The 22,875-nt window shown below is 46.8% G+C and overlaps 1 protein-coding gene across 3 annotated transcripts in view; it reads right to left on the bottom strand.

Moving 5' to 3' along the window:
- Window positions 1-22,875, bottom strand: part of ZFAT (zinc finger and AT-hook domain containing) — a 158,580-nt gene that overhangs the window by 38,763 nt on the left and 96,942 nt on the right. For all 3 annotated transcript variants that reach the window (XM_070802414.1, XM_019973941.2, XM_070802415.1), the window contains one exon: window positions 18,411-18,499. In XM_070802414.1, the coding sequence (XP_070658515.1) occupies window positions 18,411-18,499 (89 nt within the window). The remainder of the gene's footprint in view (window positions 1-18,410; window positions 18,500-22,875) is intronic.

Here is a 22,875-nt window from a genome sequence, read left to right as displayed (position 1 = left end):
GCTGCCGTCATGCCTACAACATGGTGTTACAGTGCATTTGTGAAGTAGCGTGACCGGACAGAATTTATGACTGTTTTAGCTCGCCTTTACTGACAGCTACCATATGCCAGAGAGTTCTAAGTCTTGCATGGATTAATTCCTGCAAATCTCACAACAACCTCCTGCAGTAGGTACAACTGCTATTCCCATTTCACAGATAAAAAATACTGAAATGCAGAAGGGTTAGGGAATTTGCCCAAAGCTTCACAATCTCCCTGCCCTACCATTTGTCTGCGCTGGATTTTGGGCCCCTGGTCCAGCCTGCAACCAGATGATCTGACTTCCCACCTGTCTTCCCTGGAAGGGCATGGTTAGTTTGCGTGCATTTCCCAGACATAAGGCAGCCCACGTCTAACCGTCAACTTGGACAAACAAGGACTGCCAAGGTAAGCCAGGAGGAATACAGGCTATTCCTGGAGGGCTGGGACCAGGCCGGGGTGGGTGGGGCTGGGAAGAGGGTGGAAGGCAGCCAGGTCACAGGGGGACGCGCTGCGTTAGGAAACTGACTCGGGATGGGGTTTCCGGTGGGTATCAGGCAGGGGGTGACGTGCTAACTTCAGAAGAGTTTTCACTCTGGAAATGAATGGAGGGAGGATTATTTGAAAGGAACAAGACTGGAGGCAAGGAACCACGCATCCAGCTGCTGCCATGGTGAAAATGAGATCTAGAGGTCTAAAATGAGAGAGTGGAATAGAAAAACCACAACTAAAATTAAAACTCTGGATGAAATGTTTCTTAAAATGGCATTAAATGTATCAACTTTAAAAGACATTATGTGGGGGGGTGGGGTGGGGAAGCCACAGCATGAGAGACTGTATTCATAATATGTAACCCAAAAAGTGATCCCCACCCCAGATACATGGAGGATTCCTGAAAATAAACAAGAAAGCAAAACCACTCAATAGAAAAAATGGGGAAATATTTGAACAGTATTAAAAAAAAAAAAAAAAAAGGGAAAGAGAAATAAATCCAAATGGCCAGAAAAATTTATGGAAAGGGGCCCAATTCCATTAACCATCATGAAAATGAAAATAAAGCCACACGGAGAGGCCAGCCCAGCAGGCTGGCCATCCTGCACGTTCCCCCGTCCCACCTCCCGCCCCGACACAGAGCAGCAGAGGATCTGGGCCGGGCACCCCTGCTGCTGGCATAACCTGGCACAACCACCGTGGAGAGTGGTTGGGCTTCACCTTGTAAAGCTGAAGACATGCCTACGGCCCTGCCAAGCGCTTGCCAGGGGCATCCACCCCAGAGGCTCTTGTGGACGGGCACACCAGGACACGTGCACAGACAGCGCAGAGCAGCAGAGCTGGTGACGATGACACAATAGAGAGAGCCCCGCCGCTCCCCCACAACTGCGGGGGTGAACTGAGCGGATGAACACTCCCGCGAGGGCTGCCCAGCACACGCTATTTCACACTGGGGAGCACGGACGGGGACTTCCCTGGTGGTCTAGTGGCTAAGTGCCGAGCCCCCAGTGCAGGGAGCCTGGGTGTGATTCCTGGTCAGATACTGCATGCCACAGCTAAGACCCCAGTGCAGCCAAATACATAAATAATTAGTGTTTAAAAGAAGAAAAAAATGGATGGAGGAGGATGACATGCAGTCTCACCAACACACCATTCAGTAAAGAAGCCAAGTTCAGAACAAAGAATAAAATAAATTCCACATATAAATCCATATATCTAGATATAGATATATATCTAGATGAGGATTTACATATGTATGTTTGTGTGCTCAGTCACTTAGTCGTGTCCCACTCTGCGATCCCATGGACTGTAGCCCACCCGGCTCCTCTGTCCATGGATTCTCCAGGCAAGAATACCGGAGTGGGTTGCCGTGCCCTCCTCCGGGGGATCCTCTCAACCCAGGAATCGAACCCTGGTCTCCCGCATTGCAGGTGGATTCTTTACCGTCTGAGCCACCAGGGAAGCCCTTATATATATATAAATCCATATACATGTAAATCCATAAATAGATACATATCCATATCCAGATATATGGATAATATAAAGTTGAAAAGCATACAGTGTTGCTACATTAGTCTGCGTAGGGATGTATACGCCAATGGTAGAACCACTAAGAAAACCAGAAAGTAATTTTCAGGTTAACAGTCACAACTCGGGTAGAGAAGGGGGTGGGCCCATGAAGGAGGTCTGAGGACAGGCAACGGTCCATCTCTGGGCAGTGGGACATGAGTGTTCACATCACAATTATTCATGCCCTCACATACTCGTATGTATATCTGACATTCTGGATATACATTCTATCTCACAACAAGAGAAGTAAAAAAGAAATGGGTGATCAAATAGGATAATATATGGCCAAAAAAACTCTCTTCACAAGGGTTTTGATGATTACACGTAACTTAGATAAAATGCCTTAAATGGCATAGCACCCAATGAGCGGCATGATTAATATTAATAACAGCAAAGCAGCAATGGCATTTATACCCTGACAGACAAAGCAATTTTTACCTTTATTTTCTTTCACCAGTGTCATGGAAATTATGCCGACACTAGACCAAGGTTCTCACACACCTGCCCTTCGTCATGTCTGAAAACGTCCGAAAAGTAGACTGCAGTTGGGAGCTCCCTCTAAAAGACCTGGTGACAGGTCCGGAGGAAATATGAACTATCACAGTAGCATCACCAAACCTGAGTCAAGTTACACGGTGGAGAGAGGTCCTGGATTATGTGAGTGCTGCCCTGGGGCTTGGGTTGTAGGACACCTTTAAGATTTACAGCAGCAAATCTGCAGCAAAGAAACCCGGCAGGAAGATGAGATTTTTTTTTTCATGAATGTCTGAAGGGGACACCAATTTTCTAAAATGCAAGCCAGCACCAAGTCAGGCTGAGGAGCATGAAGCTGGGCTGGGCTGGGCTGGGGGCCCTCAGCCACTCACGCGTGGACCTCAAGGCGTGCAGACAAGCCCCTCATTGGCAACAATCTCCCCTGGGGGATGGATTAAACAGATGATTTCTGCAGCTTTCCCTATTATTATGTATCTTCAGTTTTGCAAATGACTTTCTGTTTCCAGTTACAGAACCAGTAAGATAGTGCTGTTTTCATAGGAGTATTTCCAGCCTGGAAAGTTCTGATAAAACAAACTGCTCACTTTGCTTCCCTACGCTCGCTATCCCCGCGGCCCCCACCATGGGGACCTTTCACTGCACAGCCCCCCATCTGCATGGCCCGTGGAGCTGCCCGCCACCTCCAAAACTGAGGGTCAGACGGTAGGCAACACTGCCACACCGAAGTCCCCCATGCCTATATTTCCACCGGTTTCCAAGGAACGCACCAGAAAAAGACTGCACACATTCCCTCTGATGGGAATCTCCACTGAGACACTTCTGAAAGAAACACAACGATGAAGCGGGGCTTACTGTGCCTGCCGTGAAACAACACCACGCTTCTAGACATTAAATCTGCGCTTTGCTGAGAACAGCTCCTGCCGGGCCACGTGGGGCCTTCTGACTCATGCCACGTCCGGCTCACGGCTGGGGGTCAACAGCGCTGGGTCAATCTAGAGACCCCGGGACCTTGGGAGCATGCTTGGTTACATGCGCTTTTTCTCACTTTAACCTCACCGCCCCTCACTGCTACGAGGGAAGGAAGTACTGAGGGTTCAAGGCCACGCAGGGAACTGAGGGCAGAGTGAAGAGCAGGGAGGGCCCAGCAAGGACGGGCCGCTGAACTCCATGCCTACTTGTGGCTACAAGCCTGGCTAGGAGCCCAGAAGCGCGCCTCCACCTGGATGGCTTCCATGATCAGCCTTTGTCACGGCAGTTCTATAGAATCGATTCATTTACTCATTTGCTCACTCCACAAATGATAATTAAGTGTTGCCTCCGTGCTGAGTCTAGAACAAAATCTAGAACAAAGTGCCTCACAGACGAAACATTCTAACATAAACAAGGAACCACACCATCTGCCAGGTACCATCAGACATCATGGAAAAAATTAAAAGCCTGGCCCTTGGCAGATGTTCAGGATGAGGTCCCGAACTAGGAGACTGTAACGCTTCACAAATTTTCAGAGCACGTCCCCACAGCCTGCTCCCTTTCAGCAGAGCCACGTGCAGGCCCCTCACCCAGCAAGAGAAACACACGCTGGCCAGGTCAATCGCCAAAGAGTATGTCTGCACCAGTCTGGGGAGTGAGCTGCTCAAAAAGAAAAGCATGCATAGTCATGGGGAAAAGGACCAAGACTGTAAATCGTAAGAAGTGTGGTGATGCTAAGAAGGGACATTCCTAGAGAGCATTTGTATCCAGAATCCTGGCTTCCTTGCCTCCTCCTCAGCCTGAGTTCAGAGACAGATGTGAACTACACACATGCAGAACCAAGCGCAGGGACTGGTACACTAACCCCCAACCCGACACACACACGGAGAGCCTAAGGATGCACAGACGGCCACAGGAGACAGACAAGGGAAAAAGGGACACAGAGGCCGAAGCAAAGAGATACACTCCAGAAAGGAAAGGACCTGCATCCCAAGGAGGGCTGGGGACAAGTGGACATCCATGGACTCATGTTCCTGATGGTCAACCCTTAAAGAGCTTTGTGCCCGAAATTCCGACGCTCCAGAGGTTGGGCTTCCCAGGTGGCACTAGTGGTAAAGAACCCGCCTGCCAGTGCAGGAGACGTAAGAGATGTGGGTTCGATCTCTGGGTCGGAAGATCCCCGGAGGAGGGCATAGCAACCCACTCCAGTCTTCTTGCCTGGAGAATGCCGTGGACAGAGGACTGCAGCCTGGTGGGCCACAGTCCATAGGGTTGCAAAGAGTCAGACATGACTGAAGCAACTTAGCACGCACGCACGGCAGCGGTTAAGACTCTGTGCTTCCACTGCAGGAGGGTTCAATCCCTGGTGGGGGAACTACATCTCATATGCTACAGCCAAAAACACTTTTTTCATTAAAAAAAAAAAAAAAAAAAAAGAGGTTTGTGCCAAAGCCTTTGAAGGGATGCTGCCGATGTGAGCGAGAGCCACCACCCCCTTGTCCTTGTCCCACCAGCCACACCGTGCTCTGCAGCCTGAGCCCTCGGTCAAGGCTGCCCATCTACACAGAAGAGAAGAGAACTGTGATTTTTTTTTTTTTTTTTTGGCCCTGTCTTTTGAGAACTGTGATCCTGAGAGCACAAGGCTGGGACTTCATTCCTGGGCCAACCACAACAGGGAAACAAAACCAAGCCTGGGACCAAGGATCCAGAGAGAAAAAAGCCAGGTCTTCACATAATTCACCAAGCACAAAGCCACCTCTGCTGTAAAATCAGGCCTGAGACAAATTAAACAATTTAAAAGAATAAATGTTTTAAAGCCATGGGGTACCACAGGGTCCAAAATGGCTTTACATTGAGGCAATTATCTCATCACAATAAATAACAGTAAATCAATCCATACTAATTGCTTTCCATGCAAGAGCTTAGAAGACTCTTCAGCGTTCTCCAATTATTGATTTTTTTTGGTAATCACTTATGCTGTCAAAATGCCATATTTCCCGAGAATATACTGCATACTATTAGACAGACAGGATTTTAATTTAACATAAAACAATCCAATTTCCGTTTTTTATCCCCCCCAAAGTGTTTTTAAAAATCTAAAATACAAGGAAGCTGAAGATGGTGTAACAGGTTTTGAGCAGAGATGTTTCAGTTCAAAGCAAATAAATGGCCCCCTCTGACCCTCTGCTCCCCACCATGACCCTTCCTCCTCCACACACATACACACACACTTAAAGGAAAAAAGGGAAACAATCTCAGATTCTTTGCTTTTGTGGAAATTAAGAACTGAAAAGCAAAATAAACACTACTAACAACAACCCTCCACTTGACTTCTTACTCTCTTTGTACCATGGTTCAGTAATTTCCACTGAACTTGGGAAGTGCTACGGCTGCTAAGTTTACACTCAGTCAGCATTTTACATAAAGATTTTGTTTGAGTTTTGATGGATAAACATCTAACTGCAGGCTTACACAATCAAAGCAGTGAGGGGTAAAGAGGTCAAGGGTGTCAAAATGCCCCTCCACTTGGCTTGAGAGTGAAGAAAGTAGAGGGTGGGGGACGAGGGTAGCTTTGTCTACGAAGATACAGCTCAACATCCCAGCTCCACTACTCACCAACTGTTATTTGAGTATATTACTTAACAGGGCTCTGGGCCTGTTTCCTCATCTGTAAAACGGGAAGATTAATACCTACATCATAGCATCTTTGAAGGCAAAATAAAGTAAATACTGACACACCTGTTGTAATGCCCAGCAGATGGCTATTATAAAAGGGATCAGTGCATCTGTCTTTTTTATTCTGACACAAGATACTTAAACATTCAACACTGTGGTGGAAGCTTATTTTTTTATATTTATTTATCTGGCGGCACCACGCCTTAGTTGCACCATGCGGAGTCTAGTTTCCCGACCAGGGGTCGAACCCAGGCCACCTGCATTGGGAGCATGGAGTATTAGCCACGGGGCCACGACCTCCCTGTGGCCGGAGTTCCTGGTGGAAGCACGAAACCATCTCCTGGGTAACAGATGTCATAGCAGAAATAAAGCCACGATGCTTGCTACAAGCAACACCAGGTGACTCAGCGTGCTGGGGGTACTGAGGATCTCAGACTGAGGGTGACTCAGCGTGCTGGGGGTACTGAGGGTCTCAGACTGAGGGTGACTCAGCGTGCTGGGGGATACTGAGGATCTCAGACTGAGGGTGACTCAGCGTGCTGGGGGATACTGAGGATCTCAGACTGAGGGTGACTCAGCGTGCTGGGGGGTACTGAGGATCTCAGACTGAGGGTGACTCAGCGTGCTGGGGGATACTGAGGATCTCAGACTGAGGGTGACTCAGCGTGCTGGGGGTACTGAGGATCTCAGACTGAGGGTGACTCAGCGTGCTGGGGGATACTGAGGATCTCAGACTGAGGGTGACTCAGCGTGCTGGGGGGTACTGAGGGTCTCAGACTGAGGGTGACTCAGCCTGCTGGGGGATACTGAGGATCTCAGACTGAGGGTGACTCAGCGTGCTGGGGGGTACTGAGGATCTCAGACTGAGGGTGACTCAGCGTGCTGGGGGGTACTGAGGGTCTCAGACTGAAGGTGACTCAGCGTGCTGGGGATACTGAGGATCTCAGACTGAAGGTGACTCAGCGTGCTGGGGATACTGAGGATCTCAGACTGAAGGTGACTCAGCGTGCTGGGGGATACTGAGGATCTCAGACTGAGGGTGACTCAGCGTGCTGGGGATACTGAGGATCTCAGACTGAGGGTGACTCAGCGTGCTGGGGGATACTGAGGATCTCAGACTGAGGGTGACTCAGCGTGCTGGGGATACTGAGGATCTCAGACTGAGGGTGACTCAGCGTGCTGGGGGATACTGAGGATCTCAGACTGAGGATTAACTTGAATTGTTCACGAATGTGAGGTTCTCAACACTCTGCTTCCTTGAGATCATTTCTGTACTTGCACTCCCTTGTTTACCAAGCTTAGACTGGAAGCTGGGAGTGATTTAGTTACACAACCACATCCTGGTTGACTTCGTCCAAATAGCCCCTCTGCTCAGTTTAGCATCTAAGCCCCTTACCCATCCCATGAGCTCAGCTGTCTGGTATCTTCTATATGTATACCTTGACTCAGCCTCCCATGGACACATTGTGAACGAACGCCTCTGGGACCAAGTTCATTGTCAGAAATACAACAAGGGATTACACTAATTCCCTTTGATTTGTGGACATCAGTCAACTATAACTTTTCGGTTGCTATAGGTTTCAATAGCTATAGGTTTTACATGATAACATAATACTCTATTAACTCAATTACAACATAGCTTCTAAAAAATGACAGAGTTGGAACAGTTAGCTGCTCTTCTGGGTTCCCACAGAGCTTAGCGCATAACTGTCTCGCAGCAGATAATGCACTTGCTTCTTACACACAGATGGCTCTCCCCAGACTCATGAGCCTGGCGTCAGACGCAGGCCTGGCTTCACCCCAACCCCTGCCCTGGCACATGTTGGGTGCACAGAAAAGGCAGCAAGGACTCCAGGGCTGACACAGGACAGGGGAGAGGAAGCCCACCACCCTCATCCAATGCATGGAGCCTTCAGCAGGTGCACTGTATGCTCTTCTAAGGCTGGGCAGAGATGGGAAAGAGCTGCCCAGGGAGCAGAAAGCCACAGGGACACAGCACCATCCCAGCAACCACGCACCAACCAAGGGCCACGCTCGCAATCACACCTTTGAAACGATAGCATCAGGCCTGCTATCCTCTGTGTGGTCCCCACTGCAATGGCCTGATGCAGAGAGGGATCTACTTTTCCACAGCCATCAGTCTCTACTGTTCTTCCACACGTAACATCAAGCATCCAAGTAAATATTATGAGGTGTGCAAAGAGGGTGCCCACTTTCACCATTACTATTCAACATAGTTTTGGAAGTTTTGGCCACAGCAATCAGAGCAGAAAAAGAAATAAAAGGAATCCAAATTGGAAAAGAAGAAGTAAAACTCTCACTATTTGCAGATGACATGATCCTCTACATAGAAAACCCTAAAGAGTCCACCAGAAAATTACTAGAAATAATCAATGACTACAGTAAAGTTGCAGGATATAAAATCAACACACAGAAATCCCTTGCATTCCTATACACTAATAATGAGAAAACAGAAAGAGAAATTAAGGAAACAATTCCATTCACCATTGCAACGAAAAGAATAAAATACTTAGGAATATATCTACCTAAAGAAACTAAGACCTATATATAGAAAACTATAAAACACTGGTGAAAGAAATCAAAGAGGACACTAATAGATGGAGAAATATACCATGTTCATGGATTGGAAGAATCAATATAGTGAAAATGAGTATACTACCCAAAGCAATTTATAGATTCAATGCAATCCCTATCAAGCTACCAACAGTATTCTTCACAGAGCTAGAACAAATAATTTCACAATTTGTATGGAAATACAAAAAACCTCGAATAGCCAAAGCGATCTTGAGAAAGAAAAATGGAACTGGAGGAATCAACCTACCTGACTTCAGGCTCTACTACAAAGCCATAGTTATCAAGACAGTATGGTACTGGCACAAAGACAGAAATATAGATCAATGGAACAAAATAGAAAGCCCAGAGATAAATCCACGCACATATGGACACCTTATCTTTGACAAAGGAGGCAAGAATATACAGTGGATTAAAGACAATCTCTTTAACAAGTGGTGCTGGGAAATCTGGTCAACCACTTGTAAAAGAATGAAACTTGAACACTTTCTAACACCATATACAAAAATAAACTCAAAATGGATTAAAGATCTCAACGTAAGACCAGAAACTATAAAACTCCTAGAGGAGAACATAGGCAAAACACTCTCTGACATACATCACAGCAGGATCCTCTATGACCCACCTCCCAGAATATTGGAAATAAAAGCAAAAATAAACAAATGGGACCTAATTAAACTTAAAAGCTTCTGCACATCAAAGGAAACTATTAGCAAGGTGAAAAGACAGCCTTCAGAATGGGAGAAAATAACAGCAAATGAAGCAACCAACAAACAACTAATCTCAAAAATATACAAGCAACTCCTACAGCTCAACTCCAGAAAAATAAATGACCCAATCAAAAAATGGGCCAAAGATCTAAATAGACATTTCTCCAAAGAAGACATACAGATGGCTAACAACACATGAAAAGATGCTCAACATCACTCCTTATCAGAGAAATGCAAATCAAAACCACTATGAGGTACCATTTCACGCCAGTCAGAATGGCTGCGATCCAAAAGTCTACAAATAATAAATGCTGGAGAGGGTGTGGAGAAAAGGGAACCCTCTTACACTGTTGGTGGGAACGCAAACTAGTACAGCCACTATGGAGAACAGTGTGGAGATTCCTTAAAAAACTGGAAATAGAACTGCCTTATGAGCCAGCAATCCCACTGCTTGGCATACACACTGAGGAAACCAGAAGAGAAAGAGACACGTGTACCCCAATGTTCATCGCAGCACTGTTTATAATAGCCAGGACATGGAAGCAACCTAGATGTCCGTCAGCAGATGAATGGATAAGAAAGCTGTGGTACATATACACAATGGAGTATTACTCAGCCATTAAAAAGAATACATTTGAATCAGTTCTAATGAGGTGGATGAAACTGGAGCCTATTATACAGAGTGAAGTAAGCCAGAAGGAAAAACATAAATACAGTATACTAACGCATATATATGGAATTTAGAAAGATGGTAACGATAACCCTGTATACGAGACAGCAAAAGAGACACTGATGTATAGAACAGTCTTATGGACTCTGTGGGAGAGGGAGAGGGTGGGAAGATTTGGGAGAATGGCATTGAAACATGTGAAATGTCATGTATGAAACGAGATGCCAGTCCAGGTTCAGTGCACGATGCTGGATGCTTGGGGCTGGTGCGCTGGGACGGCCCAGGGGGATGGTATGGGGAGGGGGGAGGGAGGAGGGTTCAGGATGGGGAGCACGTGTATACCTGAAATTTTTTTAATTTTAAAAATAAAAAAAAAATAAATAATAAAAAAAAATAAATAAATAAATAAAAAAAATAAAAAAAGAAGAAGAAGAAAATGTAACTCAATTCAAGGAAAAAAGTCAATAGAAACCAAGACACAGATTGCTCAGATATTGAAATTACTAGACAGAAATACTTAAATAATGATGATAAAAATGTTCAAGACTCTAAAGGAAAACATGTGTGAACAAATGATATGTACGTTTTAGCAGAGGAAAAAGAACTAAATGTAAATGCTATAAATCAAAGAAACCCGGAAATGAATAATTCATTTGAACATCTAAACAGTAGAACTGACATATCAGAGAAAGAATAAGTAAACTTAAAGATTAATACAATCACATAAACTGAAACACAAAGAGAACAAAGAATTAGAGAGAGAAAGAGAGAAATCATCTGAATGCTATGAGAATCAAACAGTTCAATACAGGAGGTTACAGCCCTACAGGGAAAAAAGAGAAGACAAATGAGGCAGAAGCAGTATTTAAAGAGATCACGGCTGAGAATGGCCAAAACCTCACACATGATATCAACCAACAGATTTAAAATGTCAGGAAGGTAAACACTAGGAAACCACACCTAAGCTTAATGACATTAATACAATGAAAAAACAAAGAGAAAATCTTAAATCAGTCAGAGGGGGGAAAAGCCATTATATATAAGAGGAAATGATATGGCTCAAAAATAATGAAAGACAAAATGTAATGGAACAATACCGAGTGATGTCCCCTAGAAATCTACAGTCATCAACATAGTCCTCTAGAAATGAAGACAAAGAATTTCCAAACAGACACAAGTTAAAGTAATTAAACTCCAGCAAACCAGCATATAACAAATGCTAAAAGAAGTTCTCCAAATTGAAGGAGAATTTATCACATGGAAGCTAGGCTTGCAGGAAAAGATAAAGAACACCAGAAAGGCTAAGTAAGTAAGCAAAAAAGAAATTTTTAAGATTATTTTTCATATGTATTTTTAAATGCTCTTTAAAGAAAAAAATACTACTACATTGAGGAGTTTAGAACACAAAGGGAAATGATATATGTGACAATAAGAACCCAAAGGGTAGAAGGGGAGTAATATGAATTATGATTCATAGTTTTTCCATTGTTTATGAAATAGCTTATCTGCAGTTAGTTAGAACGTGTTAGAATACATAGTGTAGAATATGTTAGAATATGCATAGAGTAATGTCTACAGCAGTGACTAAAAAAGAAAAAAACAACAAAAACTAAATTTACAAAAAAGCTATATCTAAAAAGTAAACAAATCCTAGCTGAGGAATATGCTATAAAATACCTCACCAGTACTCTAAGGGGCTTCCCTGGTAGCTCAACTGGTAAAGAATCCGCCTGCAATACAGGAGACCCCAGTTCGATTCCTGTGTCGGGAAGATCTGTTGGAGAAGGGATAGGCTACCCTCCAGTATTCTTGGGCTTCCCTTGTGGCTCAGCTGGTAAAAAATCTGCCAGCAATGCGGGAGACCTGGGTTTGATCTCTGAGTTGAGAAGATCCCTGGGAGAAGGGAAAGGCTACCCACTCCAGTATTCTGGCCTGGAGAATTCCACGGACTGAATAGTCCATGGGAGTGCAAAGAGTCAGACACGACTGAATACTATTCACTGCTGCTGCTGCTGATGCTAAGTCGCTTCAGTCGTGTCTGACTAGTACTCCTCAAAACTGCCAAGGCCATCAAAAAACTGGGGAAAGTCTGAGACACTGTCCTGTCCAAAAGCAGCCTAGACGTAGGCTAGTTTATATGACTAGTTTAGTTTATATGACTAAACGTAATACAGTATCCTAATAGGCTCCTGGAACAGAAAAAGGACATCTAGGGAAATCTGAATAAAATATGGACTTTAGCTAATAATGACATGCAGCTCATGCAGCAAATGTATTATATAAACGTCAGATGCTAACAATAGGAGAAACTGGGTATGTGGAATATGGAAACTCTCTGTATTACTCTAACAATTTTTCTGTAATTCTACATCTGTCCTAAAAAGTTTACCTGAAAAAGAAAATTTCTACTCTCAGAGGAAAAAGTCAGTAGACGAGATAAAATGGAATACTGGAAAATGCCTAATTCACCCGAAAGAAGCCAGAAGAGAAGACGAGAGGATCGAAGAACGGACATGACGGAGAACATCAACGTTAACTACCCAGTGAGACGCGTCAAAACTTATGTTAAATGCAAATGGACTGAGTACTGCCGTCAAAGAGCAGTGAGTGTCAGAGGGCTGTGTACAGGCATGCGGATACACACACACAGGCACTAACAAGACCAGCTCTACGCCAGGCACAGGAGCGCACTTTATATGCACACCCAGACAGGACCTTTCCTTCACAGTTCGAAACCCAGCACAGTGGCTGGCAGCTTGGACTTGTGGAGTGCCTGCGTCAGAGGCACACGGGGCTGCAGTGGAGTCGAGGATGCTGGGCTGGCCTCCAGGCTTACTGAAAGAGAAGAACTAGTCTGATGGGAAAGGTGGCCGAGGCCAGAGCTGCTCCACCCGAGATCTTGTTACTAAGACAGCAAGTCTGAGGTCCTCCCAGCACCTCTTCCCTCAGGGTGGCCTGCACAGGGCTAATGGTCTGAGTCTGCCCCAAGCTCTGGGGGCACTTTCCTTCTAATCTGCTCCCTCAAATCAACCCCTCCTTCTTAAACCAGCCCTTGAAATAATGGTATCATTGTTCATTCACAATTTCCAAATAAGGAGACAGTGGCCCAAAAAGGCGAAGGATCAGAATCCCAGAAGGTAACCTAGTTAGTGAGCAGTGGCATCCAGATTCTGATCCTTGTCTGCCTAACTCCAAGGCCATAAACAACAACAATAGTAAAATAACACCACCGTCTTAAAAGTACATACAAGGAAAACCTAACGCCCGGAAAATACTTAGAATGAATGATTTGCAAACATAAGTTGAAACTATGATCAGACTAAAATTATTTAAAAATGTCTTTAAGTAAAGTTACTCTTTTCTATTAAAGTGCAGGGACACTGGCATGGTGTCCACCAGCCCTACGACTGAGGACATTTCTATCGGCAGAGTCACGGGTTCCTCTGAGCCTAACGGAGAAAACCCCACAAATGAGTGTGCCTGTTGATCACGCTGCCTACAGCACAGTATGTGGCTTGTTTACGTGTAAGAAGCAGAGAGCTGCCGGGACGCGAGAACAAGCCTGTGTCTGTTCAGAGACTCCCCGCTCGGCACTGGTTCCCCTCGCCCGAGCATCTTCCCTGGCATATCTTTAAGGTTAGGTGTCAGCTCCGCCCTAGGGAGTGCACTTTACTTACAGCTTCAAGAAGCACACACCACACCTTCACTGTGTGTGGATCCTCAGTGGTCTGGCAGGCTTCACCCAGTGTTTCACAGGCCATGCAATTTAGGGTGACATGGAAAAGCAGAGACATTAGTTTGCCAACAAAGGTCCATCTAGTCAAGGCTATGGTTTTTCCAGTAGTCGTGTATGGATGTGAGAGTTGGACTATAAAGAAAGCTGAGTGCCAAAGAATTGATGCTTTTGAACTGTGGTGTTGGAGAAGACTCTTGAGAGGCCCTTGGACTGTAAAGAGATCCAACCAGTCCATCCTAAAGGAAATCAGTCCTGAATATTCATTGGAAGGATTGTTGCTGAAGCTGAAACTCCAATACTTTAGCCACCTGATGCGAAGAACTGACTCATTGGAAAAGACCTTGATGCTGGGAAAGATTGAAGGCAGGAGGAGAAGGGGAAGACAGAGGATGAGATGGCTGGATGGCATCACTGACTCAATGGGCATGAGTTTGAGTGAACTCTGGGAGTTGGTGATGGACAGGGAAGCCTGGCGTGCTGCAGTCCATAGGGTCACAAAGAGTCGGACATGACTGAGCGACTGAACTGAACCAGAAATGCTTTGGGGATGATGACCACTATAGGGCTACTTAAAACAGCAAGAACTGGGAATGACCAAACTGTGCAGTTATGAAGGGAATGGTTAATTAAAACTATGAGTCTCATCCTTACGCAGCCATTAAAAGTAGTTAATAAGTGAATTTTCATGTAATGAGGAAAGGCCTATGAAATGACAATTTAAAAAAAAAAAAAAAAGGCAATACTGGACCGATGGTACAGTGCTTAGGAATCCACCTGCCAAGAAAGGGAACACGGGTTCGATCCCTGATGCTCCATTAAGACTCCACATCCTGCAGGGCTACTAAGCCCACGCGCCACAACTACGCAGCCCGAGCTACTGAGCCTGTCTCCACACAAGAGAAGCTACCCCAGTGAGAAGCTCCCATACCACAACTAGAGAAGGCCCACGAAGAACCAACACGGCCAAAAATACAAAAAGTTTTTCCATTAAAAAGGCAAGGCAATATGTACAATGCCTAAAGCACGTAGGTGCCCCAGTCTAGCCTTTAGCTGTTGAGATTACTCAAACTCAGGAGTGGGGTATTCTTAGCAAACCATCTGGCCACTTGTCTAAGCCACGTTCTCCAATAGAGCTTTATCACTGATAAAGCCAACATGCTAATCCCCATCAAAAAAATAAAATACTCATTTACGGTGTGACCTCGATTGTGTCTAAAAATATCACCAAAGATTCCTCCAGGGAAAAGGAGCAGAAAGCATTTTCCAAATCTTATTTAGTGAACATATTTTCATTTCATTATTAAAAAATACATAAATTATATCATGTAATTTTAAAAGGTGATACAGGAGTCTGCCCTTATTACCGTGTTTCCTGATAGAAATTACATATTGAAAGTCACACATCCAGGTCTAGAGAGGCAAACTGGTTTCCTCTAGCAAGCCCACTGCAACGGATGAGCAATGCTGCCCCAAGACTGGAAGTCTCATCCTGGGATGGGAAAACACCAAGGCTTGAGTTCTTCATCACGCTTACTGAGGGTAGGAAAAGGGAAAGCAGGAGATGCATGCTATGTTTTATTGGCATGCATGAAAATTTTTCTACCACAGAGTAGATGTGAGAGGAAGGAAAAACAGGAGGGGAATTCAGGGGCAGAATAACACCCTCCCTGAAGATGACTGCTTGCTAGGCAGGAGACCCGGGTTCCATCCCTGGGTTGGGAAGATCCTCTGGAGAAGGGGATGGCTACCCACTCCAGTATTCTTGCCTGGAGAATGCCATGGACAGAGGAGCCTGGCAAGCTACGGTCCATGGGGTCCCAAAGAGTCAGACACAACTGAGTGACTAAGCACAAAGACAGCCATGTCCTAATCTCTGGAACCTCTTGTATAAGGCAAAAAGGAATGAAGACTCCGGTAGAACCAAGGTTACTGATCCTCTGACTCTAAGATAATACTGTCCGGGGTTATCTAAGTGCACGTGCTGCAGTCACAAGGGTCCACAGAGCTGGAAGAGGGGGCAGGAGAGAATCAGAGGAGGACAAGGATGAGGATGGCCACTGGCTCTGAAGACAGGCGAAGGGGCCACGAGCCTTCGGACAGCCTGCAGGAGCTAGAGAGCAAGGAAGGAAGAGCACGTCACGCAGACGCTAGCCCAGGGTGGCCCATGCTGGGATTCTGAACCAAGGAGACCCTAAGACAATGAACTTGTGCTGTTAAAGTTACGAAGGTGGAGGTAATCTGTAACAACATAATGGAAAACTAATGGGCCAAGAGGAAAGGAAAAGGACAGTTACTGTTGGGATGAGGGCAGCTGGCAGGCATCAGCTTCATTTTGGCTCGCTGGCCCCAAGCAATTGAGAAGCATGATTTACACACGTGTTTACAAGAAGAGCACCCAGACCTGAAGGAAGGGAGGAGCCCAGGACTGACTCACTGGTTCTCACTCAGACTGAACCTCATCCCCAGCAGGGGCACCACTCAGCTGGGGGTTACGCCTACATCCACAGGGAGCCCAAGGGAAACTGGCCATGACTTGGGCTCCAGCTTAGTGGGGCTCCCAAAGCCCCCCAGTGCAGCTGTGTGATGGAGACCACACACACCTGCAATTAAACCATCCCCAAATGCACTTCTTCTGCACACAAACCAGAGATGTAAAACTCTGAGGAACAAATCCACAAGGATTTCAAGGCAGAGAACCTTTCAGCTATGTCTGGTTAGGAAGGGAAGCTGCTCCACACTGAGACCGAGGAACAGATTAGAAGTCTAGCTCCGACTCTGGAACAGCAAGGCCAGAAATCAGCCTCCCCGGGTCCACGTCTCTCATCTGTGGAGTGAAAGTCGCCCTGACGTGCATCCTCTAGTCCTGTCACTGCACCAGTCTAGGGAAATCCGGAGTCCTTCCTCAAAGAAACACGTCTAAGAGATGTGGAATGGACATAAAGCCCTGAGCTTTCACTACATACAATGTACGCAAACACAGAACATCCCGATTGAGACGTTTCACACTCCCGCTGGGTGACATGTGGGTCCCACCTAAGAAACCCGTGTTCAATACAGATGCTAAAGCAGCTACAGAATCGACAGGCATGGCAGCCTCAGATGCCCCAACTGGCCCCTCTCTGCCAACAGCGAAGGGCTGAGATTTGGTGAGGGATGCCCAGGCCTGGGACCCCGAGGCCAAGCCCCAGTTCCGGCTCTCTCACCTCCTGGACAGTTCCCACCCCAAGCCACCTGGCTTCTTAACGACAAGAGGAGGGATCATGGGCTTCCTGTGACTTCACCCCAAGGCTGTTCTGAGCATCAGATAAGCTTGTCGACAGGGAGTGTCACCTCGGAAGGGGTGATGACACAGGCTGGCCGAGATTATAACAGCGACTGAAGTCTGTGGATCTGGGCATCGAGTCAAGACTCACGGGGGTCACTTGTCAGAGATGCAGGCTGTTCAGATGTCAAATCTGGGCAATGACGCCTACTGTGTGGAATCAGAGTGAGGTGGGTGAAGTTGCTGGCACAACGCGGGCTCACAGGAGATGCTCAATAAATGCAACCTCCAAGTGTGGCCGTCTACAGTCCCTTTCACGTTCTACCGGGACTTAGAGGTGGACATGATTTCAACAAACATCTCAGAGCATAGTGTTCCCATCTCCAAATGTGCATGCCAGCAATAGCAGCACTGATTTTAAGGGTCAAGTTGCCAAGTGCTGAGCAGTACTTTTTATGAAACAAATTCACGGGACCAGAGCTCTTGCTGCCAGTAACCACCATAAGCCGTGGTCCCGGGGAATTACCATCTACGTGGAAGAAACGTCAACTGGAGGTACTACGAGAATAAGCAGAGATCAGGAGAGCCAGGGTCTCCAGAGTCCCTGCTGCAGGCTGGTGCCATGCCAGGCATGTGAGGGTGTCTCCAACTCTCTCACCAGCGCCTGCCAGCCCAGCATCATCACACCTGCTACATCAGGGCAATCCAGGATCTGACAGTGCACACACTTGTCCTTAAAAAAATACTCTTTGCTCTAAATCACGCCAGGTTTTTCTAAGATACACACATTTTTAAATCTATTTATTCATTTTAAATGGAGGATAATTCCAATATTGTGACGGTCCCTCCAGGCTGTCACAGAGCACTGGCTCTGGACGCCCTGCGTCATGCATCAAACTCACACTGGCTACCTACTTGACATATGGCAATGTATAAGTTTCAACGCTATTCTCTCAAATCATGCCACCCTCTCCTAATCCCACAAGTCCAAAAGCCTATTCTATACATCTTACTGCAGCAAGAGTAAGCCTCTTCTCCAGTCTGCATCCTCGCAACGCTCTTCCAGGACTTGGTTCCCGAAGTACAGAGAAGTGCCACACTTGCACGAGGAGCGGGCTGGCTCAGCCCGGAAGGGGAGGGGAAGGAGGCTCTCCCTGTCTTCATTTTGAGAAGCGGCGCACTTCCGACCCGGAGGTCCGCTCTGCCGGCCGGGCGCCCTTACCTTGAAGGAGGCGTGCTGTTCCATGTGCCGTAGCAGCTGTGGCTTCTGGGCAGCCGTGTAGTCACACACCGTGCACTTGAACTGCTTGCCTGAAGAGAAGGAGAAGGAGGTGAGCGGGCTCAGGCTACAGCCCCTGCGTGTGCCTGGGGTGGGAATGAAGGCCCTGGGACACCCCGGGCCATCGGCGGGTGGGGCCCAGGACCTCAGGGGGAACCGGCAGGGAAGCACGAGGCAGCAGGCTCGGCCTAGGCGGGGGGAGAAGTGGGGGTCAGACGCCAGGGGCCGCAGGGTCTCCCTAGGAGCCGGGACCCCAGCCCGAGAGCTGGGAGGAGCTGCAGAATGCCCTTCAGCCAGAGAAGAGATCTGTGTTTGGGAATTCCCAACTCCGGCAGGGAGCTTCCCAGGTGGCTCAGTGGTAAAGAATCTGCCTGCTCATGCAGGAGACACAGGAAATGCAGGATCGATCCCTGCAGGTCCTCTGGAGAAGGAAACGGCAACCCACTCCAGGATTCTTGCTGGGAAAATTCCATGGACAGAGGAGCCTGGTGGGCTACACTCCATGGGGGTCACAAAGAGTCAGACACAACTGAGCGACTAAGCAACAATGCAGGTAAAAGGCAGATTCGAGGGGGAGATAAAAGGCAGATTTCGAGAGAGAGAAAACGACAGAGAAATGTGACATACCAGCCTTTAGAGAGGATTAACGTTTCAGAAATTTGTAAACATTCAGCAGTGTGATAAACAAGCCCATGTATTAAATCGACAGATACATGAGACAGGCTACATTTTTCACCTCCCGATGAGGAAAAATAAAACAACTTGCAAAAACAGCAACATGCAACCAAATATAAAGGTGACCTACTTCTCATGGCAGCATCGCTCGTCATGAACTCCTAACGGCCGCTGAGCTTTACTCAGGGACAAGCACCACGGTCACTGAACATGGTACCACAGGAACACCAGCCCCTTCTGGCAACGCGCCCACCTCTCCTTTCGCGACAAGCTGGCTGAAAAAGCTGTCCCCCCGCAGCCTCCATGCTCCCTTCCTACTCGCTCTTGAACCCACCCTCTGGAGATGGCACCAGCTCACCCTAAAACCTGTCTCACCAAGGTGACCAGTGACCAACGATGCCAACCAACCAAGCCGAAGGCAGATTTCAGCCCTTATTTTCCACAGATTCCGCTGCACGTGGCTCTGCGCTGGGCCGTGCTCAGGGAGCCCTCTGCGCCTCTGACTCCATGCTCCTCCTGTCCCTCCGTGCCTCTCTGTTCCCTCTCTGCATACTGGAGACACTGTCTTCCATCTCCACCCTTTACACATTGCAGTCCGAGTCCCCCAGCCACACTCCCGTTCTCCTTCTTTTGTAAAACTTTGATATCAAAACCTATCTTACACTCACACTTGTTCTAATCCAGACTCACTGTCTCACCCATGAAATGGGTTCCACTTCCGACCTTTGTAGGGGATCACTCACCTCATCACCCAAGTTAGAGACCTGGCAGCCTGCCTCAACGTCACCACGACCCCAGCTGCACTCCCCTCATTTTTTTAGCACCTGATTTCAACTCCTAATATGTTTCTATTTCCCTTTGTTTTTAAAACCTCCATACTGGTTTTAGACCCCAATCATTTGCTTTCCGGACAGTGGTAAAAGCCTTCTGAACCAGTTTCCTTGTCTTCAGGTAACCCCCGCATCCATCACCCACCCTCTCCCCGCCTCCACCATCCATCCATCCATCCTGAAGCCCCATCCTCCATTCTGATCTAACACAGAAACGCCCACAGACCTTCCTGCCGAGCCCTCCAATGACTCCAACAACAGGTCAAAGCTGAGGTTCCAGGGCTGGGGCACAGAAGGTTCCCAGAACCAGAACTGACTCTCCCCTCCTGACTCCTCTCTCTGACCTCCTGTTTTGCCTTTGCCATCTAAGACCCCTGAGCCTCTGCTAACACTTTACATGCCTGGGATGCACTGTCTCCTGGCATCTGGTCATTCTTCACTTTAACACAAAACTCAAGCTGATCAACACCTCTGGCACAAGCAGGCGAGGAGCCAGCATTCCACACACTCTGTCAATGCCCCGGCTCTGTGGCATCGTCGCCACCTGCCATCAGCCACCTACAGGCAGGAACCGTGTCTTACTCATTCTGGCACTCCTAGTGCCTGAATGTGTGGCACACACTGAAACTAGCCTGTGCATTTTACCAAACTGAGCTGGGCAAGAAACAAAAAGGAAATTCTGGACAACTCACATGAATAATACTTTCAATAGGAGCAGCAAAAGGGAAACAGTTAACAGAAATACAGAAAAACAGTTAACAGCAATACAGAAATATAGAAATAACAGAAATACGGCAACTATACCTGTCATTCCAGGTGAATGACCCCCAAGCTCTAGATTCTACTAATTCTGCAAGTCCAAAGCTTGAGGAAAACCTTTTCATGCTTAAGGCAAATCAGTCATAATTGGAGAGCAATTTCCTTAGAAGAAAAGCTATGACAAACCTAGACAGCATATTAAAAAGCAGAGATAACATTGTGCTGACAGAGGTCCATCAATCCTAAAGGGAACCACCCCTGAGTATTCACGGGAATGACTGATGCTGAAGCTGAAGCTCCAATACTTTGGCCACCTGATGGGAAGAGAAAAGACTCTGATGCTGGGAAAGAATGAAGGCATGAGGAGAAGGGGACAACAGAGGATGAGGTGGTTGGATGGCATCACCGCCTCTATAGACATGAGTTTGAGCAAACTGCAGGAGATGGTGAAAAGACAAGAAAACCTGGCGTGCTACAGTCCAAGGAGTGGCAAAGAGTTGGTATGCCTTACCAACTGAATAATAACAAGAGAGCAATTAACACCTTTTCTTGAACACAGTATCATCTTTTTTCAACAGAAGGCCATCTATTGCTGTACATCTCCTATCTAAACTCAGACAATCATACTTCCCTGCTGGCGTGTGACTCACCCAGAAAATCATTATTGTGCCAGGCAGCCTGAGCAGAACGGTGTCTGGGTTCCCCACTGGCACAGTGTGGGGAGGAAAGCTGATAAAACCACTCTCCACATTGATAAATATTTTCACTCATTACTAATACATCTGGACCAAAGAGTAAGAGACAAAGTGCTAAAAATGATTAGTGCCTGAAATGAATAAATGGAATCACCTCGTTGGAGAGCCAGAGTCAGCCTTTTATGGATATATTCCCACGACTCAGCAAGAGACAAGGAGAGAAGGCAGCTCCTAAGAGCATCCCTTACAAGGCACAGAGTTCGGGCAATAAATATGACAAATGTTTCCAGCAACCGCTGACGCCCCCACCAAACAGGCCTGGGAGAGCACTGGACAGAATCTTTTGCTGCCTAATTAAAATAATGCAATATAGACACATGACCAAACGCAAAAAAACAATGATTTGAGACTATCAAATTGCTTTCCATTGAGATACTCCTGGGTATCACAGGGAGAGCCGGCTAGAAACACAGAATTTACTTGAGGTTAGTGTGACCTCAAAGGGCTGGGCGACGCACAGCAAATGGCTGTGTCAGTGTGAGTCCCAGAGCAGCCCGGGAAGACAAAGAAATGATGACAAAGGAAAAAGGAGGTGGGGCTTTTTTAAAAAAAACTTCATTCATTTTTCACACAACATGCCTGGCAAGCTCTGAGTACTGAGCTGCTGGCTGTCAACAGCTGTGCCAGGACTTGATCTGTCTGATCTCAACCAGCCCCCCAGAGCCCGGGACACAGGTAGGACATCCCTCTTACAAAAGAGGAACCAGGAACAAGAAGCTGAGCAACTTGTCAGGTTGTGAAGTAGCTGGTAGTAGAGCCTAGATGTGCACCCCAAAGCCCTGGATCACAGCTACGTAAGAATCCACGTAGACACGGCTATATTTAAAATGGATAACCAACAAGGACCTACTGTATAGCACAGGGAACTCTGCTCAGTCTTATATAATAACCTAAATGGTGAAAGAATTTGAAAAAGGATAGATACGTGTATATGTATAACTGAGTCACTCTACTGTACACTGGAAACTAACGTAACACTGTTAATCAGCTATCAGTTCAGTTCAGTTCAGTCGCTCAGTGGTGGCCGACTCTTGTGACCCCATGAATCGCAGCACGCCAGGTCTCCCTGTCCATCACCAACACCCGGAGTTCACTCAGACTCACGTCCATCGAGTCAGTGATGCCATCCAGCCATCTCATCCTCTGTCATCCCCTTCTCCTCCTGCCCTCAATCCCTCCCAGCATCAGAGTCTTTTCCAATGAGTCAACTCTTCGCCTGAGGTGGCCAAAGTACTGGAGTTTCAGCTTTAGCATCATTCCTTCCAAAGAACACCCAGGGCTGATCTCCCCTAGAATGGACTAGTTGGATCTCCTTGCAGTCCAAGGGACTCTCAAGAGTCTTCTCCAACACCACAGTTCAAAAGCATCAATTCTTCGGGGCTCAGCTTT

This window comes from Bos indicus, chromosome 14 (genome assembly GCF_029378745.1).
Source record: "Bos indicus isolate NIAB-ARS_2022 breed Sahiwal x Tharparkar chromosome 14, NIAB-ARS_B.indTharparkar_mat_pri_1.0, whole genome shotgun sequence".
In the NCBI taxonomy this organism is placed as follows: domain Eukaryota; kingdom Metazoa; phylum Chordata; class Mammalia; order Artiodactyla; family Bovidae; genus Bos; species Bos indicus.
Note: the sequence above shows the minus strand (reverse complement) of the source record. Positions and strands in the feature narration are given on the sequence as shown.